General features: G+C 46.0%; 1 protein-coding gene across 2 annotated transcripts; it reads right to left on the bottom strand.

Moving 5' to 3' along the window:
* Positions 1-633: 633 nt before the first annotated feature.
* Positions 634-17,388, bottom strand: TEF (TEF transcription factor, PAR bZIP family member). Of its 2 annotated transcripts, none has more exons than XM_005488673.4 (5): positions 17,068-17,388; positions 6,443-6,769; positions 4,770-4,990; positions 3,905-4,116; positions 634-1,971 (listed from the first exon to the last, which is right to left on the bottom strand). In XM_005488673.4, the coding sequence occupies exons 1-5, from the start codon at positions 17,168-17,170 to the stop codon at positions 1,950-1,952; spliced, it is 885 nt and encodes a 294-aa protein (XP_005488730.2). In that variant the 5' UTR covers positions 17,171-17,388; the 3' UTR covers positions 634-1,949. The 2 variants fall into 2 exon arrangements, with proteins under 2 accessions (XP_005488730.2, XP_005488728.2); XM_005488671.3 differs by lacking the exon at positions 17,068-17,388 and adding an exon at positions 12,341-12,645.
* Between the last annotated feature and the right edge of the window lie 382 nt (positions 17,389-17,770).

Here is a 17,770-nt window from a genome sequence, read left to right as displayed (position 1 = left end):
AAGCATGACATTTAAGAACAGCCAGGGCAAACTGAAAATTTAAGATTATAAATGAAAAGAGTTGCTACATTTACATGCTGTCATGGTTGTTTGTTTTCTTGCTGGTTTGTTTTTCTTAATCCATGGTTTGGGCCTTTATCACCAAAGTAAAGCAAAAACCAGTACATACCAAAAATATCAGTCCAAATCAGCAGTACTCAATACAGGTAGAGATATATGCTGCCATATCAGCAACATGGAACTAAGATATTTATCTATTTGATAAAAATATCCCAAGATTATCTCAGAGCTTTATAATAATACACTCATAAGTATACTTTGGTAGCCAGCAAAAAATTAAAAACACTTTCTTTACTTCAGTACATTGTCCATTAAAAATGATAGGTCAAAAACTACATTTAATATATAAGCTCTGTACAAAGGTTATGCTGTCAAACACAGGTTATGAATCCTCGCTTTTGATTTTTATTTTTTTTTAATTAAGCTTACAATGTTAGCTGCTGCTTCTCACATTTTTCTCTTTGTATTTCTGCTCTGAAATTAGGGGTAGAATCTCTTGGGTGAACACAAAGTCAAAATAATTGTTCAATATGATAGTACTGAGCTATGCTGGTAACTAGTCATGCCTCATAATTTTGGCACTTGTGCTTCAGAAAGCTTTCAAGGTTTTTTTTTTTTGAGGTGTATGCTATTCATTAATCTCTAGGCATGAACACACTCCTGTCTTACAATCTCCATTTTGGCTACAAGCATGGCCCTGTACTCCTTTCCTAGAAAGTAACTACTCTTGCTCTTCCCACACAGATTTAGCTCTCAAGCTCCCTTAATATAGAGCAGATTCTTGTTATGCTGATGAAATTCTTACAACGGAACTTCCACCTACTTCCTCCATCTTCTAAACACAATAAACATCACCACAATCTATCCAAGCTTTCATCTACCCTCCCACATGAGCACAAGGGTCCTCACTCTTAAGCTGCCCATTGTAACTGTGGGATATCATTGGCTGTTTCACCTTCAGCACCACAGTTGTCCTGCAGTCAAGAGACAGAAAATGGCAATATGGCAACTAATAGCCATTGTTTTCCTGGAGCTAATACTCATTTGGTAGTTTCAGATTGCCAAAAGACCTGGAGATCAGCAGCTCAGAATAGCACCTTTTCCATGACTGCTAAGTTGTTAGCAGAAGAATAGATTCTTTTTCAGCAAGATACCATAAAAGAAAGTGAGCCTCATAAATGAACTAAAGGAAAAGGCAGGTTACAGCAGTGTAGCTGTGGAGCAGGAAAGCCACCGATGTGGGTTATTATTACGTGGGTCATTTGATAGAGGTTTATTACTCCCTGTATGGCACACTGTGGTGCTTTCTGGATTATTTCAGTACATCTGCTGTAATCTTCTGCACTGAAGTCTCACACGTTACGGGCTGCTGTCTTCCCGGTGTCTTTAGTTCTGCACTCACAGTACTCCACAATACGCTACACTGTACCAGAAGGGAGCTGCAGTATTAAATAAAATTCATTATACTGCAGGGAAAAGAGTCTTAAAATATAGCAGTTCTTTATATATACAGACACTTTCATTTAAAACTCCCTCTTCTTCCACTTGAGTGCCAAACGAAGAGTCACTATTCACACAGGCTGTCAACAGACTTTGAGACATGAACTTTGAGTGTCTTGACAAAACCCCAGTAGGTAAGCTTATTGTAGTTCATAGTTACAGTGAGAAAGACAGATAAGAAAGCCATATACAGAATTAAGGAGACTTTGCACTTTTCATCATGCCCAGCCCTGGGTAGTCAGATGGGGTACTTGCAGGCAAGGAGGCAGGCAGGGTCATCATCAGTTGTTTGTGTTGGGACACCTCATAGATTTCACTGCTCACTCTGAAGACTGGCGATTCATGTGTGCTTTTTAGTTTCTTTGTTTTTAAAAGTCTTTAAAGTTGCATCACTCGGAATCAGATAAGTCACTTTAAACAAAGCAAAGTGTTTAGTGTGACAATTTATTTATAACATACTTCCCACCATCACCACCACAAACCACCCTGTGAAAGAAAAAACCCCTGCTGAAAGGGTGACAACTTTTAGTATGTTTGAAAGAAATTAGACCAACACTGCATCAAGAGCCACTCTAGTCAAATTAAGAGCATAACAGCGGGGGGGCGGAGGGGGGAATAGTTCAAAGCATACATCAGGTGTTGTGGATTAGCCTGCTTCTCCACTTCCTTAAGAATTCAACACAAAATTGCTCTAAACTCATAATTTCCACATTATGTTTAAAAGACAAGCTAGTCTCTAGCATAGAAAATAAGCCCTAATGCTTTTCTAATGTATTTTCAGATTTCAATAGAGGAACTGCAACTACCAGCAACATCACCATCCCACATTTACTCCTTAATATAAATATTATCCCAGGAAGTATAGCCTAAGAGTTCTGACACAGCCACTCTTTTAAGACAGCTTCTCTTGTTAAGAGGACTTCTAGACATATACTTCTGGTAAAGCTTCTACTTCTTGCAGTTGTAGGTCGTGTAGAAGGTCTCAACATCACACACAGCGAATTTTTTTCTTTTAACACCATACATTGTTGAAGCAGTGCTTGGTGCTGAGAATGGATTACTTCCCAGAGGGCAAGTCTTGTGTGCTAATTTGCTATCAGGAAACATGCTGGAGATAGAACCAGCAAGCGTGGAGAGACCAGATATACTGCTACACAGGAGACAGTGAGGTAAACTGTTTGTGTTTATAGTGGGTGTAGCTTATCCCATAGTGTGATCACGAGGCAAAGGACCAAAACTCTCTCTCAATCTCTTGCACAACAGGTAAGGTGCAGTAAAATAACAGTGGCTTGTTTACTTCTTTAAAAAAAGCCCCTTCTTTCAAAGCATAAGGTGCTGGCCATTTTTTAATAGCTGGAACTCAAGGTTCAGCCTAATGAGCCAGCCCTCTTTTTCTAAATCTCCCTTACTTCTCAGTTAAGTGCAACATGCTGCTTTATCAGCAGTTCAAGAAGAAAGACCCGCTAAGGAAAAAAAGTAGGGGTGGTGGTAGAAATACAGTCTAGAACCCACATGAAATTATTTTGTCCACATATGTAAAATGAGTGATTCACTATTCTCTCTCCTTGGTTTCTGCAGGTTATTCAGGATTAGAACCTAACAAGACATTTAGACAGTATTGTAATCTAAACTGCACTGACTCCATTCTGCATAACATTCATAGACTAATCTTGCAATACTTCTGTTTTTACAAGAGATTGAATGTTTTCCTGTCTTCCTGTCCTAAAGGTTCTCCTATTCCTCCTCAGCAGGAACAGAGTTCTATACAACAGATACTTTCTAGTGCCACTGAATGGGAGAGGAAACAATTTCTTGATGCTGCCCAGCAACATCTACTTATATTCTAAACTTATGTTTTACACTTTTACTGGGAGGGAGAGGTGGAATGGAGAGGAGAAAAGAGCAAGAGTTTGAAAATTAAACATAAAAAAAAAAAAAAGAAGAAAGAGAGAGAGGAGAGGAGAGTCTCCTAGGCTCTTTCTCCACTTAAAAATGAAGGTTAGAACAGATAGCAAAAGCTCTTTCCAGTCCGGAGGGATCCACAGTTATTCCTCGAGACAGGTGAATCTGTTCAATTGTATGACATCAGAAAATGTTCTATCAGTGTTGAAAACAAGATTCTAAATATGGACACTAAGATTACGGACAACAGAATGATCAGGAAAGGGCCTGAACAAGCTGTGCCAACAGAAACAGGGTTTGTTTGTGTTTTGTTGGTTTCTTTCTAGTGTAGATGCAAAATGGCAAAGCCTCCATAAACTTTATTTCTGGGAGTCTCTACAGAAGGCAGAGAAGTCTAAGAGGCTAAAACAAAGAGCCCTAACAAGGAAAAGGGTGTGCTTACAAGGGTCCGTATCTGGTCTCGTATTTAGAAACAATGTTCTTGCATCGTCCCACTTCCTTGCGCAGCTCTGCCACCTCCGTCCTCAGGGCTGTGTTCTCTTTCTCAAGAAAGGCCGCCCGAATTGTGATCTGGTTCTCCTTTAACCGCCGGGCGTCACGGGAACGCTTTGCTGCCACATTGTTCTTCTTTCGCCTTGTCCAGTATTTTTCATCCTGTATTAAAAAACAGACGCCAAACTGACAAGTGTTTTGGAGACACCTCTTTATTGCATAATGATATTCACACTGACTGCTCTATTGAGGAATCTCCTCCACAGGTTTGCAGGGCTCAGACATCAAAATGGAGACCACACAGTGCTGTAAGATTTCATCTTTACACAAGTCTTCTTTTAGGATTAACCAAGTGGTTTGCTAGAACTAAAGAGATTTAGAGACTTGGGTATTAAGAAGCTGTCCAACTGAAATGCTTCCTTTACTTAGTTTCAATTCAGGAGTGAACTTTTACATAAAACCACCTGTTCTATTGTGTCTAATCTGTCCAGACACAATAGGCACAGACTAATAGACACAATACTGGGCAAATATAGACAACAGCCTTCAAAAGCGCAGGTGATAAGGATTTGACTTGATAGCTCTTCTAATTTCTGTGTATAGCATGATCAGCCACTCCTTGCCAGTAATTAGCTCATGATACCAAAACCTGCAAACCAGCAAGCACAGCAGCTGGCTTGCCAATTCTATTCTTGGCAGTGCTTCTGACCAATCAGGTAGGTAAACTGCATTAGCTCTCTATGTCAAAGTGTTCGGACAAAGAGTCAGAAATTTTTATCAAAGCCTAGAAGAGTTTGCAGCAATAAATCTGTTACCTTTTGCTCATCTGGGACAAAAACCTTCTTGGCTTTTTTAATCATAGGTTGTGGTTTCAGGTCCTCTTCAGTAAACTTGTGTTTGCGAGGATTGAAGAGCTCACCGCCAGGCACACTGGACAGCACTAAATCAGCAGGGTCAGGGTTGAAATTCACCTCAACTTCTACGCAGTCAGGATCAATGGGGCTGGGTGTATTTCTCTCATTTTGTGGTGGGGACTCTGGCAACAACAGGAGAAATTACAGTATATTCAGCAGGATGAAGAGAATCAACAAAGAAGCCAACTTTATTGCCCGGTGGAGAGAAATATCTCATAGAATTAGTTGGTGCTTCCCTGAGGTGTGGTGGGTGCTGTACTGCTGCTCGTACAGAGAAAGAGTTCACAGTCCAGTCTGTAATATAACCCTAGAAGCATATGCCAGAATAACAGACATGAGTAGACAGATGCAGGACAGAAGTTAATACTTCCTTGGCAAAAATTACATGGTTTGCACACACAAAAAGCACCTTCAGTGGCAGTAAGAAGGGAGAAACTTGTATCAGCCTGAGTTTTGTACCATACAAATCCTTACAGAAACAAGCCTGCCCAAAGACCCCAGTCCCTGGGACCTTCAAAGGTCAGATAAGTAGACTTCCAAACAGCTGACTAAATAAAGGAGGATTTGCTACAAATGCAACAGTATTCTTCTTCTTTTCCACATGGAAATAAATGGCCCAACAGAGAAGTCTGACACTGGTAGTGCTCATATGAGCTTTATCATATTAATCTATTGTTTACAAAACTTCATATACATGAGTTGCAAAACTGCATGTCACTGCCATGTGCAGTAGTGATCAATAAGTTTTGCATATACCACCTAAAAAAAAGCCACACCCTGTAACTTATGGAAGGAATTCCATGTTATCTTTCCCAGAGATTCACAAAAGAGGTCCAGAGCAAAATGCTTTCTTTCAAGCTTGCTCATAAAATAGTACTGTGATGGCTATCATATTTAAACTCTAAATGTAGGGCAAACTGAGCAGCTGAATTCTTTAAGAGAACATCTCCATAGTACAAATGAAGTTTCCTAGTACCATTTAAGCACAGTTTTGTTTGTTTTTTCCTCCATTCCCACTTCAAAGCACCACAGAACATCAAACTGCATCATTAAAACACCTTTTCCAAGTGTCTGTTTTCACATTTCCGAGGCTACCACAATAATGATTGCTTCATTGTTTTTCTATTTAACATTGTTATTTGAGGTACATTAAGTTCACATAAGTTCACCCAAGCAGACCAAGGTAATAAAAATGACTTGTGACAAGCTATCAAATCTGTTGTAAAATTACCTGAGAAAGTAAGAAGCTGGACAAGTTGAGAAAATACTATATGAGCAATACCAAGAAAGCAAATACTTTATGTTGCTATTTCAGCTCTTATAATTTCAAAAGCAAAACAGACTGCACACTGACAGACGCTCATTCTTTATAGGATGGAAAGGGAGAAAGAAAAGGAGAGGCAGCATCTTCATGAATTGACACATGAACTATGGCTCTACATTGAGCATGTTTAACTGTTTAACCTGCCACAGCAAACACTGACAGGTTAGCATATCTCCTTTTTGATCTACAGAGACACCTTTTAATACGAGAACAACAGAAGTCCCTCAGAGCCCTATATTATTCCATGTACCTGTGCTGGAGGCTGCTTCAGATTGCTGGTAAACTGCAGTGGAAGAGGAAGATGCAGGAGAACCAGTGGAAGCACTGGCAGATTCCTTCCCTTCCAACTCAGCCACAGGCAAGAGTGGATTCTGGTTCAAATCCAGGTGAGTAGGGCTGGAAGGAATTCCATTCTCCAGCAGGAACTCATCCAGATCCATGTACTCCAGGTGGAAAGACTCGCCATCATAAGGAATAGTTTTGTCCCAAATGGGTGGCATGAGGGAAGCTGAGACTGCCATAGTGCTGGCAGCTGCTGCCTCATCTTCTTCAAGCTTTATTTTCTCCTTCTCTTTATCTGAAAAATACAAGTAGGTCACTGTACAAGCTGAAACACAGGAGATTCTCAAGGTTTAAGAGTCCAATAAAATCCCCATGAAAGGAAATTCAGCTCATGGCTCTGCCTCATGACATGATCTGGAAAACCAGATGTTGAAAAGCAACATTTCTGTGTGGAAGGCTCTAACCCCCTGTGATGGCTGGGCCCCAGGCAGCTGAGCAGCCCTGCAGAGCAGCACCTTTGCTGACAGCTTACCAAGGTGCATGGAGCTTATTAACCAGGCACTGCAACACAGCCTGGGTTTCACATACCCACCTCAGAAGACAACCAAAGTCAGTGTCCCTAAGCAGGATTACATGGGAAACCATTAAGAAAATTCTGAGGAGGCAGAGTAGCTTATTCTATGCACAAAGAAGGAAGGTGCAGAACAATAATTTAAATACGAATGGGAGAGGAATATGGGTTTTCAGATTACATTTGAAAATCAGTCAGAAGGTCCATAGGACACCAGAGACCTGGATGCTTATTGTTCAGCATTTTAGAAGCATTTCTCTCTGAAATGACTCAGCATGTCCACAGAAAGCAATAGCTCCAAGTGCTGCTCACTATAGATAGTTCAGAGTACCTACATACAATTTTCACTCTTTGGGGAGATGTCTAATAAGGCACACTCCCACATCACACCCCCAAGTCACAAGAGACTGATGAATTTTTCTCCATTTACTGTGCTACAGTGCACATATTACAGAAAAATGGCTGTTTCTATGTTCCCCATAGCTACTGAATCTTAACAATTGTCTGGGACAGAATCCAAGCAGAAAACTCAAGTTACAGAATAATTACATAATTTAAGAGATAAAAATAAGCTGGCAGAGAAAAAAAATTAAAAATCCAAGTCATTTTCCTGATCCAGTTCTCCATGCAGCCAGGCAGTTCTATCAGCAGTGAAGGAGGCATTCCAGAAGCAGTGCTAGTACTGCCAGCACTGAGCCAGCACTGCTGTCAAAAGGAAGGAACAGTCACCAGTTGTATCCTCATCACCTGCAAACTGGGCATTACCATGGAAGCCAACAAATACTCAGTTCAATAGAACAGGGACTCCAAGGACATACACTGGACCAAGTTTAGATCTCCAGTATTAAGAGAGATTAGCCCAACAAAATGCACCAATCTTTGGCATTAGAGTTTTCTAGACTGGCTACAACATGCTAAAGGAGCATTTTTCTTTATCGGGGGTGGAAGTGGGGGTGAAACTGGGCTCTAAATCAGAAAAGCCTATTTATATAAAACCTATTCTGATAAAAGTGGCATTCCTTCCGCTGTTGCCTTAGCTGGTGTGGATGTGTGGCTGAAAGAGCTTTTTATGGCTGAAAGAACAGTGCTGCCATACAAAGTAAATTATCTACCGTATTCTGAATATTTTATACAAAAGAAGATACTGATTTTAAACGAAGCAGCTGAGAAAGTATTCACCAGACACCAGCTTGGGATCAAGAGCAAGTACCTAAAGGATACATTGAATTCAGACCAGTGGCTCCTGGACCTAAGCTTTGGTAATATCAACTTGTAGCTTTTAGCCTTCTCCTTGCCACTTCACACTACTCCCTCCAAATCACCATCTTCCAGCTCCTGTTCCTGCTATAAACTCCTTTCCATGGAGAGTTCTGGAGCTTTCCTACCCTTTGCTTGGACAAAGCAAACATGCCGATTAACAGTAATGGTGTAAATAACCAGAATGCTTCTAAACAGCTCCCACTTGAAGCCAGTAAAGAAACAGCATCTGCTCCATATATAAGGAGGATTTCCCTTACTACTGGAGCACACCCCACCAAATTGGAACCAACATTTCACCTGTGAATAGAGATTGTGTACTCCCCAACACTTCATAGTGCCCAGCACAAGCAAACCCAGATTTGCATTGGATATTGTGGATGATATCCTAGTAAACGTAGCACCAAAACAAATCCAAGCAACACTAATGAATTATTTGTAAATAACTATTTTTAATTAGCATGATAAAAAATCTTGTGCAATGTCAAGTCAAAATGTCAACTAAAAGAAAAAAATTTCTTAACTCTGGAAAACAGTACACCATTATAAGTTATGTCAGTTTTCATAGTGCTTTTGTTTTGCAACACCTAATAGGACATCTCCAAGAGAGGAAAAAATATTAACTGATTGTTAGACTGGATATAAGGCATAAAAATATTTTTCAGAAGGTGGAAGCTAAAAAGACTACAGTACTTGGATATGTGGCTCTTGTCAGATCTTTTAATGCCTTTTGGATGTGCATGATCACCCTGCTGTCCTGCAGTAACCTGGAAGAACTGTGGTTCCCCCAGTTTCCTCTCGTGATTGTCCCTGGCTCGCACCACATTAGATTCTTCCTCCACGTGAGAAAAGCATCTGAAATTTTTTGTCCTTTTGCTACAAGCTGACAACTCAGCAAGCACTGGGCTCCCAGTGCTGTCTTTGTTTAGCTATGCTGTCTCTCTCTCCTCCCTCACTTCTAACAGTATCTGAAATAAAACAGCAGAAATTAACACACATTGGGAGCTCATCTGTTTCAAAGAGATATATAACATGGTAAAACCTTTGTATGATCATTTTTGCATTGATGTTTTCCCACGGGTTTCTTTCTATTAATTTAATCTTTATTTCTGCCACACAACATCCTGCTTGGGTGCACAACATCTAATGAAACACTAATTAACTTCTTACATCTTGAGGGGGAAGTTTCTGCCTACCTCAGCACAGGGACCTGAAAGATTAATTCTCTTAAGATATTTATAGTGTAAACAGGTATTACCTGACAGCAGAGCTGCAGTATCCTAAGAAGCTCCATTTGCAGTGATTCAAGGTCACCCTGATAAATCTGGACTGTACTTCTGCAGATGATGGCTCATGTCTGATTTAGCCCCCTCATTCTACTACTGTGACCTATTAACTGAGCTCTACATTTGCTGTCAACAGCGAGGACACCAGTTTATGCTCAGTGACTTAAGTGGACCATTTCAGTTACTGAACTGTTGGAAATACTGCTGTTTTAACCATAAGTAGCAGCATGAAAAGAGCTTTATTCCCTGTCCTGGCTTTTCCTCAAAACCAAAAAACCAACTAAACCAAAAACCAACCAAAAGATTTTGGCCACCATGCTGTCAAGAGCTAGCCCAGCAACAAACAGAACAAACAATTATTTGACAAACTTCCTCTTGTTCACCATCAAAATATTGTCAAATTATACTGAAACCACTATATATATATATATATATGTATGTATGTGTATGTATGTATGGGCTGATTGCTCCATAAATCTTTAGTCCCACTTGTGAGGATGGAACAAGGCAGGTTGCAGGGTTCCCTATCCCTAATGCCCATTACTGTGATGTTTGCTGAGGCATTTCTCCTGCCACAGCAGCATGCAACTGGTGATTAAGGCATCCTTTGGAGAGTATGCAGCAGCTCCTTACTAATGGAAGAGACCGACGCTTCTGCTCCAGAATACTTGCCTTCCCTTAACCCACAGGACTTTTCCTTTTTTAATAGAAATATCATTATTTTTATTTATTGAATCCTTCCAACTCGCAGCAAGGCTGGTGAGCTGTACCTGGTCCATGGCAGGGTGTTCAAGGGGAGGGCATTCTGCTGGAACTGGCTGACCTCCCTCTGCTGCTCAGAGGATTGGAAAGCTGCTGCCTTTGAGTGGGTAGTCAAATTACCCACAGCAATTGGAAAACCCACAGGTAGCTTGCAGAGACTACAAATGGACAGACACTGCAGCTAGCTGATACAATTCCTTACAGAGTAAGATAGAAAACTGTGGTTTTGTCAGTAGGCATTCCAGACAAAAGCACAGGGTCTTTTCTCAGAAAGTTTGCTGAAAGTGCACCACTGGATTAAGTGAATGAGTAATTTTTTAACATTTTGAGTGTATCACAATTAAAAGAACAGAAAACAATCAAGGACCTTCTGAAGTCAATTGAGTCACAGGTCTATTGACAAGCCTTTTGTAAACTAGGAGTTTTGTAAACCTGCTGACAATGAAGGCATTCTTTCTTTTGTCTTGAATATGCAAACAAGTATCAGACCAAAATAAACACAGAGCAACAAGTTCCACAAAGTATGAGTGAAACAGAACAAGGTGAACTAAGGAAATCTATGGAGAAATTTTAAGAACAAGAATAATCTGAACTTTATCACACCATGAACGGAGAGGGATAATCAAGAGGAAATGGACTCACTAGCAAGCTTCAGCTGAGCACCTTCATGAACTGGAACAGGGTCATCTAGTAATCAATCTAGTATCAAATGTTTCTAATTTTAGAAAAATGCACTACCTCACAATCATATTAATTTCAAAATTTTACATCTCCATAGGCCACATCACATGATTCTGAACACAGAAATCAGCCCCAAGACAAAGTCACTAAAACCCTATCAGCAACCATGCATGAACTGAAATTGCTCCTGCTGGCACTAATGTCTTTAAAAAGGACTGGGTGCAGAAATATCTTAAGAAATCCCATTATTTTGCAGATTCAAGATTCTGTGTGCTGCAGCATCCTGCACCATAGCAACATAACTAAAACCTTTATCACAAGCTGACTTTTTTTTAGAAGAAAGGAGAAAAAGATAGTCTCCAGAATCACAAAATGGATTTACAGGGTATTGTGCAATATTAGACATGCAAGGTAGATAAGATCCTCACTGGCAACAATCTTGACAACGTTGCTTATGCCGTGGTTTACCCTGGATGTTGTCTACTGTTCCAAAAAATTATTTTTAACCTCAAAATTCACAGGTGTAAGGACTTCTTTTATTATACACTAGCACAGCAGTGCAGATAATCCTGAGCCTTCCTCGAAATGAAACTGATACTCAGAACGGCAAAAATACTGCCAGATGAGAAGGGGAAAAAAAAAAAAAGAAAGAAAAGCCAAGAAAAAAGAAAGTGTGCCATGAGCACCGAAGACTACAAGCACCAGCACTGTTATTTACACAGCTGCTGTCCACATCAGCAGTGGTAGAGAGGCAGCTTCAGCCATGCAGGACTGCATGTGCAGGCAGTCACTCATACCCTTATGGATTATCACCGAACCTAATCTGAGGGGATCCGCTGTTTACTCGTGTCATCGGGCAACTTCCCAGCAATTAAGGTCAAGCAAGCCGGGAAACCTTCTCACTGCTGCTCCCAGCTACGCGTCTACAGGCGGGGGAGGCTGCAGAGAGCCGAGGGACCAAACCCAGCGTGCCGCGTCTCGGCTCCTGCCCACCCCTCGCTCCCGCAGCGCTCGCTTCTGCCCAGCGCAGGCACCTACACGCTCCGGAGAGGGCGATCCCCGGGAGGCGGGGAGCGATCCCGCGCCGCCGGCTCTTGGCTCGGCCGGCCAGGGGGCGGAGGGAGGGACGGGGCGGAGGGAGAGGGCCGGGGCGTGCGGCCTCTCCCGCGGGTGCTCCCCCCGCGGCCAGTCCCGCCGTGACCCGGCGGGTCCCGCCCTCCGAGCCACGGGGCGGGAAGGGGGCGGTGGGGGCGGATAACTGGGGGGCGCCGCGCGCTCCCGCTGCCCCCGCGCGCGCCCCCGCGCTCACCCAGGCGCGCCTCCCGCGGCGGGTTCTCCATCAGCTTCTTCAGCACCAGCGGGAAGGCGCCCGCCAGGCCCCGCCGCTCCTGCTGCGCGGCGGCCCCCGCGCTCCCCCCGGCTGCAGTGGGCTCTGGTCCTCCCGCCGCCGCCGCCGCCTCCTGGTGCGCGGCGCGGCCGGGCATACTCCCCGCGGACGGGCGGGCTGTCAGCGGTCACCGGCGGCGCTGGGCTGCGGCGGCTCTCCGGGACCCGGCGGCAGCAGCGGCGAAGCGCGGAGCGAACGGCGCAGGCGCGGCCAGCTGACGCCCGGCGCGTGCTTCAGTATTCATGAGCCCCGGGGCCCCGCCCCGGCCCGGCCTCTCCGCGCCCCGGGATTGGCCCGTGCCCCCCGAGGGGTGTGGCCCCGCCCCGACAGGCCCCGCCTTCCCCGCCCTGCCCTCCCCGCGGCCGGCGCGGGCACGCGCCCCCCGCCCGCCAGGGCACGTGCAGGGGCGGGGCCTCAACGGAGCTCATTAGCATTCGGAGCACCGCCCCCTCCTGCTCCTCCCGCGGGCGCTGCGTCACCGTCAGGAGGGCGGAGGAGGCGGGGGGAGGCAGCGCGCGCGTAGGCGGCGGAGGCCGCGCGCCCCCTGCGCCTCCGCGCGCCCGCCGGTGCCTGAGGGGGCCGCGGCCGAGCGGGCGTCCGTGAGGGCCGTCCCGGCAGCGCGACGGCTGCGCACCCCCTCCCTGCCCTGTCCCGGCGGCAGCGCTCCAGCCCGCCCTTGCGTATCCTCATTTAGGATCCTAAAATCACCTTTCGTGCGTGCCCTGGATTTAATCTCCCTCCGTTCCACACGATGCCCGCAGCGGCATGCCCTACATAACATGGGCAGGGAGAGGGACTTGACTGCAGTGCTGGCATGGGCGGGCTGCTGGGGGAAGGGAGGAGAGGCCGCCTTTCCAAATTGTCATGATCACAAGAAATTCTTGTGATTCTCCAAGCGGCTCCCTTGCTTTAGCAGCAAGGATGCCGTGCTGGGATTTAAGCTGCTGAACACAAGAAGGGAGCAAATATTGCCAATTTCGTTCCCGACAGCACAGGTGGGTACTGAGGAGCCTCTCCCACAAATGAACAAATTCGTAGAAGTATCATGCTGCAGCCACAGCCTTCTCCTGTCAGCAGCGGCTGCTCTTCCCTCGGCAGGATGGGCTGCAGCGAAGCTACGGGAAAGGGAGGGGTGTGCTCCGCTGGGATAGGCCCGTCTGCATCCAACACAGCCCCGAGAGCAGAGGCATTCCCATCCGTGCCAGCAGAAAATAAAGACATCGTCTCAGGTAGGCACTTGGGCATCTGCCTGGTTGAACTTCCCTGCCACAAACCTCAGACATTTAATTAAATTGGCGAGGCACGATTTTACCTGACCCTTACTAATAAACCCTGATGGTCTTTGTGACAAAAAAAAACCAAAAAACCAAAACCAAAATGAGGTCTAAACTCTTCTCCACATGCCCCAGGAAAAGGAATGGAATGCGAAGTCACACAGGGTAGGTGTTTTTCTCCATTGTCTTACTGCAATGAGGACCAGAGGCCATCTCCACCCAACCTGGGCAGATGTGGAGCTGCCCTACCCAGCAGCTACTTCTCTTGCGTGGGCTGGGAGGCCCAATCTGCTCCCTCCGTCACAGGGAACGGGTGGGACTCCCGATGCAACTCCTGCACACATGCTGCCCAACGGGAAGCTTGGAAAAGGCCACCCTGTTAGTATAGGCTGCAACGGCGCAGGTTAATGCATCATTTATCAAGGCTGATAAATCCAGTTGCAAGAAGCAGGCAGAGCAGGTCATGCTCTGCTGCCCAGTGTGCTCCAGGGCTGTTACGTGCCCTCCATGGACTCCCTCCGCCCTGCCAAGCTCAGCTGGCAGGAAGAAAAGGCACATGTGTGAAAGGGAGATGCCACTTCACAGAGGGTAATGAGACACAGATGTCAGACCACACACGACAGAGGCAGCACACGCAGCTTGGCAAGGGGCAGCAAGCCCGCAGTGATGCTTTTGTCTAGGAAACAGCTACTGATAGGTGATAGGGAACACAAGCGAGTGAGGTCACAAAGGAGCAGCTTTTAGGCAAGTAGGCACAGCCACAGTGGAGCAGGCTGCAGGCTTCCCATTCAGTTGTGGCTCTCATGGTCACTTTGTTCCATTGTTGTCAATGCTGGTGGCCCCCGAGGATGATGCTGTGCCTCAGTAGTGTACAACACTCCTTCAAGGAACAAGGTCTGCACACATCACCCCTGCAGAGCTCAGTGGCAGCTGCTTTGCTGGGTAATGTCTGTATGAAGGGAGGTTATTAAAACCACTCAGCAGCTTTTACTCCAGGGCTTTTCCCTTTAGATTGACCATGTTCTTCCTCCAGCACATTTGCACCCATACTCCACTGTACGAAGTTTTGTTCTGCACCACTGTGAGTTGTGACTTTCCTTGGAAAGGATCTAGACTACACAGCGTTAGCTGCTCTTCCCAAAGGCAGGAAGGAGGAGTTCCTGAGGAACATTCCTGTGGGTTGCTTCTCACATCACCCTGCTCCAGCATTAGCACTGCCCTGCCAGCTAGGAGGGAGGCTGCCCTGAGAGCTTTTCCTCACTGCCTCTGGGGATTAGGTGTTCAAAGCAATTGCCAACAGAAAGCAGGCACTGTACCACAAGCTTTACCCTCTTGGTTAAGCGGGGATCTGCCTGGGATTTTTGCATTTGCTTTCACTCTGCGGCTGAGAAGGAAGAGTGGAGGACAATGAGATGCGAGGAGAGGAATGCAGCAGCCTTGGCTGTTGCTGCTGGGAGTCTTGTCAGGGCCAGATGATACAGAACAGCCCAGTTCTGGGGTGCAGCAGGGAGGGAGGCAAGTGATAAGCAGCTCACTGCTGGGCACAGGGTGTGAGGGAGAGATGTACAGTGAGCCCAGCTGGGAGGTTTGAATAGCAGAATAGAGAATTTCAGAGAGAGGCCTGAGAATAGCAAATCCAGATGAGTGCTGTCCAAGTATGGAGACCCAGAAGGAGAGAACTGAGCTCTGTGGGAAGAGGGCCATGATGGGAATGCTGGTCTGGAGAGGGAGGCATCATAATAAAGACAGTTCTGAGGACTACGGGAAGTGATGCGGAAAGGCAGGGTGGTCCTGGAGCTGAGGAAGAAAGCTGCCACAAAACAGCCCTCTCAGCTGCCAAATAAGTCACGTTCAGTTAAGACTAAATTATTCTCTCAAATCATTGATCTCTCCTCTACCCCCTACTCTAAACAGATAGGTTTTGCCAGCACTCCTCCCTTGGATTAATTGAATCCACTTGGCCGTGGAGAGCAGAGATCGCAGAAAAGCAGCCAAACTCAGCTTAGCCACAGCAAGGCTGTGCACCACATGAGCTGCCCTTGGCTGTTACTGCCTCCTCCCAGACAGTTCCACTTTCTACCTGGGTACTGTCAGCTGGGAAAACATGCCCTGGTCCACACAAACAGTGGGACTTCATATGTGTGGTATGCGAACACACCTCTTAGTGGGCAGTCTCAGCAAAGAGAGAGAGAGAGAGCTCACAGAAGGCAGCAGCAGAGCAATGTGACAAAATGAGCCCCTTAGGGGTGGGGCAGTTCCCCTTGCCCTATTTCCCTTTTCCCCAGGGAGCTGTGCCTGTGCCATAGGGCTCACTGTATTACAGCAGGTGTAGGCAGGTGCCTTTCCTTACGGGAATGCTTTACTGTCACAGGAGCAGCCCCTTTCTCCCACTGACCCTGGAGTGAGAGCAGGGTCCCTCTCCACACTGTGTGTCTGGCTTTTCTGCTCCTGGATTCTGCTGCCCCTCAACACTGCAGAGCTGCCTGGATGTCCTGGTAGCAACTTCCTAGAGAAGAGCAAGCTCTGTGCATGTTTGTTTCTGTGAGCTCAACTCTCATGCCCAGACATAGGCTTGTTGAGCTGAGGTGTTCCCGTACACCTCCCCAGCTCTGTGCAGCAAACATTAAAACACAGCAACCAATAAGCAGCTTGTCAAGGGTCTGTAGCATCCTATCCAAAACCAGAGAGTACTCAAACTGTGATGGGTGCTTGGAGCAGACCTAGCATTAGCAAAGCCATAAGTGCAGCATGAGCAAAGTGTTCAGCATAGCGAAAGCCCAAACTAAATAACCTCCTGGGTCCTTCTCATTGTTTTCTAGGATGATGCACAGAGAGTAAGAAAGCCTAGGAGTACAGAAGTGCTCTTGCAAAGAAAATGCAGCATTTGCTATGTTCTCTATCCCAGCTTTTCACTGATAAACAATTAAACAAAGTTTGCACAGTCAGCCTGCCCCGTGCAGGCTCTCTGGACAGTCTGAGTCTGGGAAAAGGCAATGTCTGGAGACTTAGTGGTTATTAACCATAGAACAACGACAAATGGCAATCCTGGAAGTTGCCTCTATATGAGCATGAACATTAGTGCCCAAGCCTTTTCTGTGCGTGAATCTTTGAGGGTTTCCAAGAAGTAGCTGAGCACAGAGATTAAAAGGATCAGGAGCTCAGCATGATTTTATAATCAATCCATTGCTGCTGTTTTTCCTCCTAGCTGCACAACATGCACAGTGCCAGGACTCCCTGTCTGACTTGGACACTTTGAGGAAACACACCCTGGAAGGGCTTGCAGCAAACAAGATCTGCCCCTTTCTCACCTTGCAACTGAAGGAGGGGATGGAGAAATCAAAACAGAACCCCCAGTACATATTTCCTCAATCCTACCTGTCATCTTGTTGGTCCAGGGCAAGGAATACTCCAGTAGGGACTTCAGGACTTCCGGAAAGTCCAGGGCAGTGGGGCCCCCAGGGGTGTTGCAGCTTGACATGTCCTGTCCTGGGACTGTGCCAGCAGAGCTAAGGGAGGGCCAGGTGCCTGGCCACCAGCCTCACACCCCACTATCCTGGGCGTTGCGAGATGGGCTCGGAGGCACCCGGAGCGGGTGTGCCGAATGCTCTGGCTCAGAAAAAACAAGGAGAATGGGAAGCAGCCTGGCAGAGATGCAGCTTGCCCGGCTGTCTTCACCTCCCCCTCTCCCACTCTGAAGTGGCCAATTGTGGAAATAGCTTGCAGCCTTGCAGGGCTGGGCTGGGCGCCTGGCCAGCGTGGTTTTACAGGGCCTCTCCCAGCCAATCCGGCAGCAAAGAACTGGGCCAGTTATCTAACTTTGCAAAGGCAGCACCCTTTTCCTTCCCAAGGTGTTATAACAAATACATGTGTCTGAAGGGGAAAAAAAAGCAAGTGTGTGCTGTTAGGGGTGCATGTTGGCTGCAAACACAACAGGAGAGGGATCCTCTGGCACGTTCTTGGGAGGCTCTGAGGAGCTCCAGACTGTGCAGGCTGTTACAGGGAGATACACATGCTGTCTGCATCTGCCTGCTAACTTTTTAGCTGAGATGAAGATAGTGACATTATTTGTATGTGATGC

The sequence above is a fragment of the Zonotrichia albicollis genome, chromosome 4 (assembly GCF_047830755.1).
Source record: "Zonotrichia albicollis isolate bZonAlb1 chromosome 4, bZonAlb1.hap1, whole genome shotgun sequence".
Lineage (NCBI taxonomy): Eukaryota > Metazoa > Chordata > Aves > Passeriformes > Passerellidae > Zonotrichia > Zonotrichia albicollis.
Note: the sequence above shows the minus strand (reverse complement) of the source record. Positions and strands in the feature narration are given on the sequence as shown.

Excerpts from the sequence above, each read along its gene's own strand:
- TEF (XM_005488671.3), bottom strand. The coding sequence starts at position 12,515 with ATGCCCGGCCGCGCCGCGCACCAGGAGGCGGCGGCGGCGGCGGGAGGA. Across the intron at positions 4,117-4,769 it reads TTGTCCCAGATGAGCAAAAG|GATGAAAAATACTGGACAAG; the intron begins GTAACAGATTTA and ends TTTTTAATACAG. Across the intron at positions 1,972-3,904 it reads GAGACCAGATACGGACCCTT|TGACTTATCTGATTCCGAGT; the intron begins GTAAGCACACCC and ends CTTTGTTTAAAG.